The sequence below is a fragment of the Bos indicus genome, chromosome 15 (assembly GCF_029378745.1).
Source record: "Bos indicus isolate NIAB-ARS_2022 breed Sahiwal x Tharparkar chromosome 15, NIAB-ARS_B.indTharparkar_mat_pri_1.0, whole genome shotgun sequence".
Classification (NCBI taxonomy): domain Eukaryota; kingdom Metazoa; phylum Chordata; class Mammalia; order Artiodactyla; family Bovidae; genus Bos; species Bos indicus.
In genome coordinates, this window is record NC_091774.1 from 49,319,523 (window position 1) to 49,333,392 (window position 13,870).

Genomic DNA, 13,870 nt, shown 5'->3' on the forward strand with positions numbered 1-13,870 from the left:
AATACCAGACCACCTGACCTGCCTTCTGAGAAATCTGTATGCAGGTCAAGAAGCAACTATTAGAATCAGACATGGAACAATGGACTTGTTCCAATAGGGAAAGGAATACATCAAGGCTGTATGGTGTTACCCTGATCATTTAACTTATATGCAGAGTACATCATGTGCAATGCCAGGCTGGATGAAGCACAAGCCAGAATTAAGATTGCCTGGAGAAATATCAATAATCTCAGATATGCAGATGACACCACCTATATGGCAGAAAGCAAAGAGGAACTAAAGAGCCTCTTGATGAAACTGAAAAAGGAGAGTGAAAATATTGGCTTAAAACAACATTCAAAAAATGAAGATCATGGCACCTGGTTCCATCATTTCATGGCAAATAGATAGGGAAACATTGGAAACAGTTTTATATTTTATTTTCTTGGACTCCAAAATCACTGCTGATGGTGACTGCAGCCATGAAATTAAAAGATACTTTCTCTTTGGAGGATAAGATATGACAAACTACACAATGTATTACAAAACAGAAACATGACTGTGCAAAGATCCATATAGTCAAAGCTATGGTTTTTCCATTTGTCATGTATCGATGTGAGAGTTGGATCATAAAGAAGACTAAGCACTGAAGAATTGATGCTTTTGAACTGTGGTGTTGGAGAAGACTCTTGAGAGTCCCTTGGACTGCAAGGAGATCAAGCCAGTCAATTTTAGAAGAAATCAATCCTGAATATTCATTGGAAGAACTGATGCAGAAACTGAACCTCCAATACTTTGGCCCTCTGATGTGAAGAATTGACTCATTAGAAAAGAGCCTTTTGCTGGTAAAGACTAAAGACAAGAGGAGAAAGGGATGACAGAGGATGAGATGTTTTGATGGGATCACCAACTTGATGGACATGAGCAAACTCCAGGAATTGCTGATGGACAGGGAAGTCTGGCGTGCTGCAGTCCATGGGGTCACAAAGAGTTAGACATGACTGAGGGACTGAACAACAGCAACAATTGTGAATAGACCTAATTAATTTTAATCAATTTTTTGCTATCTTTTTTATCCAAAATATTCAATGTTTATAGACTCTATTTAATATTTTACAGTTTTTATGTTACTGATATTGGTATTATTGATTTTATATTATTTTAATGTGTATCAGTATTTTATAAAAAGCAGACATCTATAAAGAGACATATCTATAAATAGATGTGATTAAAGTTTTTTTAAATATAGATTTACAAGTAGATTTTAGAAAATGAGATATGGCCAGAATTACAGCTATGTGTTGGGTTAACATGTGGAAATATTGGGTTGGCTAAAAAGTTCATTCGGATTTTTTCATACAATCTGATGAAAAACCTAATGATTCTTTTGGCCCACCTAATAGTAAAGTGTGGCATGGTCTTCAGAATTTATCTTGAATCAACTGCTGCTTTTTGTCATTCCTTATCTATGCAGGTTTAAGTGCTGTTAGAGAGAATGTTCTATGTTTTAAAGTAGAAGTTAAAGTCGCTTGGTGGTGTCGGATGGAATTCTCTAAGCTAGAATACTAGAGTGGGTAACATTTCCCTTCTCCAGGGGATCTTACCAACCCAGAGATCAAAGCCAGGTCTCCTGCATGGCAGGTGGATTCTTTACCAGCTGACCCATAATGGAAGCCCAAGAATATTGGAGTGGGTAATCCCAAAGAAAGGCAATGCCAAAGAATGCTCAAACTACAGCACAATTGCACTCATCCCACATGCTAGTAAAACAATGCTCAAAATTCTCCAAACCAAGCTTCAGCAATACGTGAACCATGAACTTCGAGATGCTCAAGCTGGTTTTAGAAAAGGCAGAGGAACCAGAGATCAAATTGCCAACATCCACTGGATCATCAAGAAAGCAAGAGAGTTCCAGAAATACATCTATTTCTTCTTTAATGACTATGCCAAAGCCTTTGACTGTGTGGACCACAATAAACTGGGGAAGATTCTTAAAGAGATGGGAATACCAGACCACCTGACCTGCCTCTTGAGAAACCTATATGCAGGTCAGGAAGCAACAGTTAGAACTGGACATGGAACAACAGACTGGTTCCAAATCAGGAAAGGAATATCTCAAGGCTGTAAGGTGACAACCTTACTTATTTAACTTATATGAAGAGTACATTATGAGAAACGCTGGGCTGGAAGAAGCACAAGCTGGAATCAAGATTCCTGGGAGATATATCAATAACCCCAGATATGCAAATGACACTACCCTTATGGTAGAAAATGAAGAGGAACTAAAAAGCCTGTTGATGAAAGTGAAAGAGGAGAGTGAAAAAGTTGGCTTAAAGCTCAACATTCAGAAAATGAAGATCATGGCATCTGGTCCCATCACTTCATGGGAAATAGATGGGGAAACAGTGGAAACAGTGTCAGACTTTATTTTGGGGGGGCTCCAAAATCACTACAGATGGTGATTGCAGCCACGAAATTAAAAAATGCTTACTCCTTGGAAGGAAAGTTATGACCAACCTATATAGCACATTAAAAAGCAGAGGCATCACATTGCCAACAGAGATCCATTTAGTCAAGGCTATGGTTTTTCCAGTAGTCATGTATGGATGTGAGAGTTGGACTGTGAAGAAAGCTGAGCGCTGAAGAACTGATGAACTTTTGAACAGTAGCATTGGAGAAGACTCTTGAGAGTCCCTTGGACTGCAAGGAGATACAATCAGTCCATTCTAAAGGAGATCAGTCCTGGGTGTTCATTGGAAGGACTGATGCTAAAGCTGAAACTCCAATACTTTGGCCACCTCATGCGAAGAGTTGACTCATTAGAAAAGACTCTGATGCTGGGAGGGATTGGGGGCAGGAGTAGAAGGGGAAGACAGAGGATGAGATGGCTGGATGGCATCACCAACTCGATGGACATGAGTTTGAGTGAACTCTGGGAGTTGGTGATGGACAGGGAGGCCTGGCGTGCTGCAATTCATGGGGTAGCAAAGAGTCGGACATGACTGAGCGACTGAACTGAACTGAACCTATCCCTTCTCCAGAGGATCTTCCCGACCCAGGAATCTAACTAGGGTCTCCTGCATTGCAGGCAGATTCTTTACCAACTGAGTTAGGAGGGAAGCCCCAAGTGAAAGTGAAAGTCACTCAGTCATGTCCAACTCTTTGTGACCCCATGGACTATATAGTCCATGGAATTCTCCAGGGCAGAATACTGGAGTGGGTAGCCTTTCCCTTTTCCAGGGAATCTTACCAACCCAGGGATTGAACCCAGGTCTCCTGCATTGGCGGCAGATTCTTTACCAGCTGAGCCACAAGAGAAGCCCAGTCTAAAATCAGAAGAATAATGGCAACCACTTAAAATACGAACCTAAATGAATTTTACTTCTTCTAATAATAGTAAGCTGTTTTAAGTATTTTATGATTTGAAAATATCCCCTTCAATATGACCATCTGGGATTTAGAGTATCTTTTGAACATAGAAGTTTGTACAATATCTATCTTTTATCATATTGAAATTTCTACTTAGAACTAACCTGAATTCTCTTTAGAAAGATCCACTGTGACCAAGATATTTGGGGTATACAAATATTGTTAATACATGGTCACAGATTTGTTTGTTCTTCACTCCATAGATGATTGGGTTGATAAAAGGTGGAACTACAGGTAAAGCTTAGATAAAAGGATATGAACATATGGCAGTATGTAAAAACCAAACCTGTGTGTGAAGAAAGAAAAGGCAAGGAGATAGAGCTGTAGGAAGACACAAACGCAGGTGGTGAATATATTAAAGGCTTTGAATCTTGCCTACTTCAGGAAAAATTGAAAGATAGTGATAAAGATTTGAGTAAAAAACAACATAAAGATTATGTTAAATCCTAAGACACAGAAGGCAACAAATAGACTACGCATCTTGTTGATCCTTACATCTTCCGTAACCAGCTTCACAATGGCCATGTGCTCACAATAAGCATGGGAGATGAATGCTGTTCAGTAGAATTTATCAATATTTGATAAGCTCTGTGCATAGTGGTATAAGAATAGTAGCCCTGAGTGTCACCCCAACTCTAATGTGAGTCAAGGATTGTTGGGAGAAGACATTGGCATGTCTCAAGAAGTTACAGATGGCCACATAGTGATCTAGGGCCATCACCAGTAAGACACCTGATTTACTTCCCTGGAATGAATGAAGAAGCCACATTTGTAGAAGACAGGTTTCAAAAGAAATTTCTGTCAACTGAAACCAGAAGATGCCTAACACTGGGGAGAATAAAGTGCTAAGTGCATGCCTGTGGCTCCCAACATGGCTAATATATATATATATATATATATATATATATATAGAGAGAGAGAGAGAGAGAGAGAGAGTCTGTTTTTATATTTGATTATCACTGTAATTAGGAAATTCCCAATCACAGCCACAAGGTACATAACACAGAATGAACCCCGATCTAACAGTGCACTGACTCCAGGCCAAGAATCCCAACGAGTGTTAGTACAGAGGGCATTCAGACTGAGCCATTGGATATGAAATATGAGCATAATGACTTGTTTAGTAGATTTAAGAAGTGATATAGTACTTAGCAGAAGGAGCAGCATGGTGTGTCATCTTCTAATTCCTGTCAAAAAGTGATGAATTAAAGAGAAGAAGAAATTCATTTATTTTAGCTGAACATACTTAAGATTAGGGTTATACTTCCCTTGTAGCTCAGTCTTTAAAGAGTCTGCCTACAATGTGGGAGACCTGAGTTCGATCCCTGGTTCAGGAAGATCCCCTGGAGAAGGAAATGGCAACTCACTCCAGTATTCTTGCCTGGAGAGTCCCATGGACAGAGGAGCCTGGCAGGCTGCAGTCCTTGGGGTCACTAAGAGTCGGACACGACTGAGCGACTTCACTTTCACTTTTCACTTTCATGCATTGGAGAAGGAAATGGCAACCCACTCCAGTGTTCTTGCCTGGAGAATCCCAGGGATGGGGGAGCCTGGTGGGCTGCCATCTATGGGGTCGCACAGAATCGGACATGACTGAAGCGACTTAGCAGCAGCAGCAAATCCAAACTACAAACACCCACAAATATTCTCCCTCTATGAATTCTCTGACATTCCCTCATTGAGCTCAAGTCCTCCACTGATAGAGAACTCTGTTTCCTGAGATAGCTTGCCACGTGGCAAGAACTCCAAATATCACATAGGCTGTCTTTACATTGAGTACCAAAATGTCTCCTTCTTAATTTTTCATAAAAATCCAGAATCCATCTTCCAAAAAATACCATCAACCATGGATCATGATGATTTATTGAATGGGATCTGAAATTAGTCAAGAGAGTTTAAATCCTGGATGCCACTACTTACTTTGCAAAATCTACAGCCAGTTATAGAACTTAACTTCAAATTGTCTCCATTTTTTTGTTGCTAAAACAATGCTCACAGATTGAAATACATTCTAATGTGATTACAAGGAATCAATGACTTAGTTCATGTAAATAATTTGTAAAATATATAGGAGAATGTATTTTTCTGTCACTAAATGCCAAATGCTAATCCATAGAAGTTCATCCTCTCTTTCCCATAACTTTAGATACATGATGAGCATGTCACATGAATGACTTCAAGGGCCTCCTTCCCCGTGAATCTTTCCTGGCCTAAACGGGTATTATTTGCTAACCTGTTAACAAATAAGCTTTTCATCCATTTATCTGCCCAGAATGTTTTCTAGAGGTCCTCCCAGTTGTCAACCTCATTAAAATGTAACACCCATTATGTCATTAACTGATTTAGAAACCTTCTGGAAATCAGGAGACTCAGTCTTCCTAGAGTTTGAACACTCAACTGAACTGTAAGATTCTACAGATATTTTAAAATCATCTTGGCTTTTTATTGGATCACATGGTATTTGTGTTCTCCATTTCCCAACACTCAGTGCAGAGTTTCAAGCCCAGAGACTTACCAATTATCACCTGTGGTAATACCCATAGAAGTAATAGAGTCGGAAACTTTTTGCTGCTTCAGCTAGTAAAGATGAATACTTCATAGTACATGGTGTACCTGGACAATTCGTTTCACAAATTCCTGGTGAGTTCTTAGGTTCACTTGTGACAAGGGTGAAAAAAAGAAAAGCATCTTATGGTTCAGAATATACAAGATTCATTTTCAGTGTTTGTGTCTCTAAAAAAGAAATTCTTAAACTTTGCTTTCACTTTGGAACTGGGAACCAAAATGATCCCCCTTTTAAAATTTTCTAAAAGAAGACAGTGCCCCAGGAGAGGACAAAACAAGTCAATGGTACTTATTTATAAAAATAATATACCAATATAGGAACATAAAAACATCTTGAGATATACAGACTACTCAGTATAGACCTGCTGACCGAGAAAAAAGGAATATTTCTGTAATTTAATTCCAATCTGAGAAACACTCATTTTTAAGTTTTGGGCCCATGAAAAGGGATGACTTGGGAAATTCACCTCAGAACCCTCAATCATCTGTTATTTTCTGAGAATCTTCCATGTGAATTTGTTGAAACGAGTCGTTCCTGTATCCAAACCAGCCCTCATCCAATTGCCTCAGTTATGTTCAGAATTATCATGAAATGTTGATATACATTTTCAAGGATTTTAAGATCATTTGCAATATCTATAGTAACTTCCCATTGGGATCTATTGTTCATGGCAGGTATTTATTTAGTTGAGTTAAGGCACAAAAGAGTGTGCCTTAGATAAAGGATTTTAAGATTTAGTAGCTAGAAGATAAAGGGGGAAACCTCCCGTTCTCTATTTCATACAAAGAAAAGTCTCACAAGACTGTATTATTTGTGTTTACCTGGGGGCCAGTGTGATTTTTCTTGAAGTCACACTGGATTTGTTCTGTGTAATTGGGTCTGGCCCTGTTTCATAGTCCTGTTCTGTTTCCATTGACAAACGCTCTGACCCCATCTTATCCATAATCCGTCCTTGAAATAGTGTAGCATTGAGGATATTTACATGTGAGGCTAGCTCACCCTGCATTAGGAGAGCTGGTTGTGTGCATCTTTTCCCAGCTGGGCCCATGGTGATTCAGGTCAGCTGATTGATATCAGCGAACAGGAAAAAAACAATGTGTATCACAGTGTCAACCACCCACCAAAGTAACAGAGTTGCCCTTAGAAATAACTACATTCAAAGGCTTTTGCCACTTTAACAAGAACTTAAAATTTTAATTTTTACTCAAATATTTTAAAATAAGATTTTGCTTCTCATTACTTATTTTGGTGGAAATATGTCCCTTTGTCCTTAGTATTTTTACAAAAGTGGGTTAGAGGTGTAAACATTTAGACATGAGGCCTTTCTAAGTATTAAATTTGTTTTTATGTGAAAGTAAGTGATCTGAATCTTTGTGGTTTTCCCTCTTACCGCAGCACTGTATAGGGATATGCATTGAAAAAGCAGTTGGTCTCAGGGGTTGAACAAATAGACAAAGCAATTAATAAATGACAAATGTTACATGGGAATCTGACTTTAATAGAAAAGGATTAGTATACCAAAAATAACGTGAAGGTAGGAAAAACAGCAGTGGGAAGCACAGTGCATCAGTGAGAGAGGAGGCATGCAGAGGATGGGTAGTGTGTGCAGTAAACGGTCACGTTAATGTTAACAGGTCAGTCTGTCAAGTCTTTCCTTAAACGTTTCCTCCTCCTACAGGTAAAGGCCCTAAAATAATCCAGGAATTCTAATACTATCAGAAGATAATGTAAAAGTTAATGGCAACTGTTTAAGAACAATGCAAGCCCTGACTTAAACATTATTGTATATTACCCTCTAACAGCTCAGGAGACACTATCTCAGGAATGATTCCACAGAAGATCATAGTTTTGTGACTTACTTAAGTTTTCAGAGTTAATGGAGTCAAGATGGACTGGCTGAGTTCATCTCAAATAGTCTTGTCAAAGTCCATCTAGGCTCTTATTGTGAGAAATTGTTTGATTATAATGTTTCTGTATGCAGATGAATGATAGTTGTTCGCCTCTGGATTTGGCTGAAAACAGCAAATTTGGAACCATAAAATATCAAGCATCAAAAGTCAAATGATATCACTTACTCTGACATAAAAACTGTTCTGGAACAGTTGTATTATGGTTCTTTACTATGATAGGATGGACATTTTAAGGCTGATATTAGTGTTTATTTCATATACAAGAGAGTGTAGAATTAGTGCCTTCCTGATGTCTCCTCATATTTTGTTTTTTGGAGAATTCTAATATAGTCTTTCGGCAATTTTAGAAATTATACATAGAAATGGAGATGGAAGACCAAATGTTATCTCAATTTTTATTGATGTATAACTCACATATAACACTACGGTGTACAATTTAGTGATTTGATATTTAAACGCATTGTGAAATGACCTCCATGATAAATCTAGTAATCATCTGTGCCCATATAAAATTATTAAAGTGCTACTGATTATATTCCTTACACTCTATATTACATCCCATGACTTTATTCATTTATAACTGGATGTTTCTATTTCATTATTCCCTTTATCTATTTCATCCAACCCCCTAATCCATCTCCTCTGGCAACCACCAGTTTATTCTCTGTATCTAAGAGTGAGTCTGTTATTGTTCTGTTCTGTTTGTACATTTCTGATGCTTTTTTGATTCCACATATGAATGAAATTATACAGCAGATATCTGTCTCTCTGACTGTATTTCATCTAGCATAATATTCTCTGGGTCCAGCCGTGTTGTCACAATTAGCAAGACTGCATTTTTTTTTTTTTTTTGTCTGTATCTTTATACTGTTTAAGTGTAAGGATATAGCTTAGTATGAAAGCAAAATGGACCTGCTCACTAAATCCCAAAAGAGGCTGATTTTCCCATCAAACCAGGATGATATGAATGTCAGGACAACTTTCCCTGACAACTTTCCCAAGTTGTCAGGACAACTTTGGAGTACATACCATGCCAAGAGGGTCAACACAAAAGATCTGAAGCCTATGGACGGTTCTCTACCAAGAAGAAGAAGAGGGAGGAGACATGCCAAATATTATTATTCCCAAACTGAACATTTAGCTGAGGAACTGCAAATAGCCAGAAGGGTCAATGTATTTTGCTACCTTACCTGAAAGCCTCCACCAAGTGACAGAAGAAGCAATTCTTGCCACTGATGGCTGAAAAATCACCATCATCAGATCTCTTCCTCTATCTGAAGTCAATCCTACTAGAAAATACCCAGGACCTACTAGAAATGTTGTCTGTTGTGGAGTCCTGAGTAACAAAACCCATAAAAATATTAATACCAATTACAAATTCACAAAACTGAAGCACAGTGTAAATTTACCATTATGCCACTCTTCTCTAGCATAATACTTATCATATGGTAGGTGTTGGATAATCCAGTGAATTAAAAGATAACCTTAGAGGGCTCAGAAAAATGATTGATATGTAAAATAGAACCCCTGAGTTTTCATGTTTTTCATCACTCCTGAGTAACTCTGAAAATTCATTGAATTTTAAACATCATTATCTCATCATATCCATAACATTTGTTTTTATTTTGTTTTTGGTAAAGAACATGTTAAGATACACTTTCTCTGATTTTTTATGACCGACATCTTCAAGAAACAAGAGTAGACAACTTGTTTTCACTGAGTACCTAGACACTACAGAACACTAAGACTTGGGTGTATTTAAATTCTGTGATAAATGCATAATTTTTGAATTATCTGGAGAAGACGTCTTAGAGGAGGAACCTCATCCAGAGTCTAAAAGGAAAAAAAAAAGAAAAGGAAGTAAAATATTGTTCATTATTTTGCACTTTCTACACTTCTCATTCTTACTACCCTGATAGGATCCATAATCCTATTCATTGATAGTTTTCATGGGCTCTGAAGATGTGAGAACTAGCTGTCACCCTGGCAGATTTCATAAGACAACTTTTGATAAAACTTAAGCATCTCAAATTACATGCTTTTGTTTTATTTTTATTTGAAGTTACACAGATGGGAAAACAGTGGAAACAGTGTTAGATTTTATTTTTGGAGGCTCCAAAATCACTGCAGATGGTGATTGTAGCCATGAAATTAAAAGACGCTTACTGCTTGGAAGGAAAGTTATGACCAAACTAGATAGCACATTAAAAAGCAGAGACATTACTTTGCCAACAAAGGTCTGTCTAGGCAAGGTTATGGTTTTTCCAGTAATCATGTATGGATGTCAGAGTTGGACTGTGAAGAAAGCTGAGTGCTGAAGAATTGGTGCTTTTGAACTGTAGTGTTGGAGAAGACTCTTTGAGAGTCCCTTGGACTGCAAGGAGATCCAACCAGTCCATCCTAAAAGAGATCAGTCCTGGGTGTTCATTGGACTGACTGATGCTGAGGCTGAAACTCCAATATTTTGGCCACCTCATGCGAAGAGTTGACTTGTTGGAAAATACCCTGATTCTGGGAGGGATTGGGGGCAAGAGGAGAAGGGGACGGCAGAGGATGAGATGGCTGGATGGCATCACTGACTCGATGGATGTGAGTCTGAGTGAACTCCAGGAATTGGTGATGGACAGTGAGGCCTGGCGTATTGCAATTCATGGGGTCACAAAGAGTCGGACATGACTGAGCGACTGAACTGAACTGATGGTACAAAGAGGAAACAACAAAACTATAAATTATGGTGAATTTTAAGAAGGGAACATTTTTACCACATGAATGCGAATCTGTTTGGTTTTTGCACCATAGACAAGTGGATTGAGAAATGGAGGGACCAGCAAGTAAATGCTAGAAAAGAGGATGTGGATGTAAGGGGGGATGTGAGAACCAAACCTATGTGCAAAGAAAGAGAAGAAGGCAAGGAGGTAGAACTGGAGGAAGACACAGATGTGAGCGATGCAAGTATTGAATGCTTTCAACCTAGCCTCCTTCTGGGGCAAACGAAAAACTGTGGTAAATATCTGTACATAGGACAATGAGATGCATATGAGGTCAAACCCAGCAACAGTGAAAGCCACAAACAAACCATAGATTTTGTTGACCCGGACATCTTCTGCAGCCAGTTTCACAATGGCCATATGCTCACAGTAGCAGTGGGAGATAACTTTTGTATGAAAAAAGTGCAGCTGGTATTTTATCAGTACTAGGCTGGGGGTCACAAAAATGGTAGCCCTGAGTGTTACCATAGCTGCTATTTGGGTGACTAGCTGGGGGGTGAAGACGGAAGCATGTCTCAGTGGATAACAGATGGCCACATAGCGGTCGAGGGACATGGCCAGGAGGAAGCCTGACTCAAAGGCTTCAAATGTGTGAATGAGCCACATTTGAAGCAGGCAAGAGTCAAAATATATCTCTGGTATATGAAACCAGAAGATTCCAAGCATTTTGGGCACAATGCTGGTGCTAAGAGCAATATCTGTGACTCCTAGCATGCCCAGGAAAATGTACATGGGTTCATGGAGGCTGGGCTCCGATTTGATGATGATCAGAAGCAAGGCATTTCCGATTACAGCAGTGAGATACATGGCACAGAATGGAATCCCAATCCAGCACTGCACAGACTCCAGGCCTGGGATCCCTATTAGCATGAACACAGAAGGCATGAAGACTGTGATGTTGGAAATGGACATAGTGTCTTTGCATTTCCAGATGCAAACAAATTAGTCTGTGCTATTGTACTATCTATTTTTATGCCAAGTCTTCATATTTTCTGATTTTAGCTGAACTCTGAGATCATATCATCCATCTCCTTCATATAAGTGAAGGGAAAATACAGATTCACAAGCCACATCACTGTTTAGGAAGTCCATCCACAAACACTACACCACAATAAGACGTTATGTTCATGGCCAGCCAACCTCAGTAGCACCAACCAAATCACATGGGTAATGGAATAAATTGCTGACTTGTTTTTTTCTTTCCAGACCTGTGGACAAAGAAATAATAATAGACTTGTTCATTTTGTGTGTAGACTGCATTTTAATCAGTTTGATGAATCCCTCCATACTGTACATTCTAGCTACTGCTCAATCACTCTATTATTCTCAATTGTCTTTAAGTCAGGAACAGTTTGCATGAACAGATTCTCAGACTCTGATTAGTATTTTATTTTAAATGGCTCCTTGTGAAAGAAAAATAGAGATAAAAACAGTTGACATCAATGAGCATAATGTACTTAGTTATTTATATTATCTCTTCTGTATAAGACTGGATGATTTTTCAAAAGAATGTAAAGAGTTAGAAAAGACCATTCAGATTCACATATTTATGGCAATCCTGGTCAAAGTTCTTTGCTACTTTCTACATTTCTCATAAAGCTGTGTTATATTTTGCTTATATTTCTTCAGCTGAAATCATTAAAATTAGTTGTGTGCTCAAAATAGTTGAAGTTCTATAATACACATTAGTGCAGAAGGAGGAATCTCTGGGACTCAAGAAAATCAGCAGCAGAAATGATTGGGACAGGAGGGCTCATTCTTGACTACAACATATGAGAAAATGAGTAAATGTGTAACATAGCCGAATTGAGGCTAATGTCTTGCGTTTACCCTGGTCAGAGCTCCCATAAGCATGAGATTTGTCCACTTTAGGTTCATTAACTCTTAATGCAGTATGGATAACTTGGAAGAGGAGTCTTTTTTTTTTTTTTTTTGTTCAAGCAAAGTATATTAATTAGAAAATAAAGGATGAAAGGACAGGATTTTTAAAAAGAGTCAGATGTAAAGCTAGTTACTTTATGTCAGCAAGCTCCTAAGGTATCATCTAACCATATACTTAACATCAATAAACATACCGGTAAATGCTAGGACAGCTGTGATTTATGTTGCTAAACATCAAGTGAAAGAATGATGTCAGTCGGGCCATTTTATGGCAGAAACCATGTATTTGCTGACAAATAGCTGGAATAGACTTAATGAATTAACTACTTTGATTTTGGCAAGTTTTATCCCCAATGCTTCAGAGAAGGCAATGGGACCCCACTCCAGTACTTTGCCTGGAAAATCCCATGGATGGAGGAGCCTGGTAGGTTGCAGGCTATGGGGCCGCTAAGAGTCGGACACGACTGAGCAACTTCACTTTCACTTTTCACTTTCATGCATTGGAGAAGGAAATGGCAACCCACTCCAGTGTTCTTGCCTGGAGAATCCCAGGGGTGGGGGAGCCTGGTGGCTGCCGTCTATGGGGTCACACAGAGTCGGACACGACTGAGGTGACTGAGCAGCAGCAGCAGCAGCATCCCCAATGCTTAGTTCAGTGACTCTCCAACCCATAGATGGCCGACTCCTTTCTAATAAGGGTAAAGTTTTTCTTCAGAAATGATCAAAATGAGAATAGGACTCCTTTAAGTATAAACATAGTATCTGACTTTTTCAAAGGTAAAGAACTGTCATGTGACCATCACATGATAGTATGGACAGTGGGATGACAGGCGGGTGTACATAAGTGAGTGCAGGACTGATGGGATGCAGTGATTATTGTGAAAAAGCTGATAATGGAATATTATGAAAGTTAATTTAGAAATAGGAGGACTTACTTGTCAATAGCTATTGGAACGCGTTGCTGCTCTTGCCTGACACCTGAAAAGTACTGTTTGTTCTTCACCCACGAGTTCTCATTGCTCAATTCTTTCTTCCACCTGAGATTACAGTCTCATGCCCTCGTGTTCTGTTCTGCAGTGCCTCTTATATCTGTCCCCTCTACATCAGCATAGAGTCAGTGTCATGCGTTCTAATCCACTTGGTGCTGGGGCCATATGTAACATGTGAAAAACGGGAATATTTCTTCATATTTTATTTTCACTCTGGATACAGACACTCTTCTTCTCCATTTCTGCCTGAGATGATGTTTGTGTGCTCATTGCCCAACCAAACTCTGAGCAAAGTCTGAGTTATTCTTGGCTACAGCATAAATTTATTGATTCAAATTGGGGAGGAAA

General features: G+C 38.9%; 1 protein-coding gene and 1 pseudogene across 1 annotated transcript; both read right to left on the bottom strand.

The window, feature by feature from the left end:
• Positions 1-3,523: 3,523 nt before the first annotated feature.
• On the bottom strand, positions 3,524-6,917 carry LOC139187225 (olfactory receptor 52A5-like; annotated as a pseudogene).
• A 3,708-nt stretch (positions 6,918-10,625) lies between these two features.
• On the bottom strand, positions 10,626-11,564 carry LOC139187160 (olfactory receptor 52A1-like). The gene has a single exon (XM_070803167.1). It carries the CDS (start codon positions 11,562-11,564, stop codon positions 10,626-10,628), a length of 939 nt encoding a protein of 312 aa, XP_070659268.1.
• Between the last annotated feature and the right edge of the window lie 2,306 nt (positions 11,565-13,870).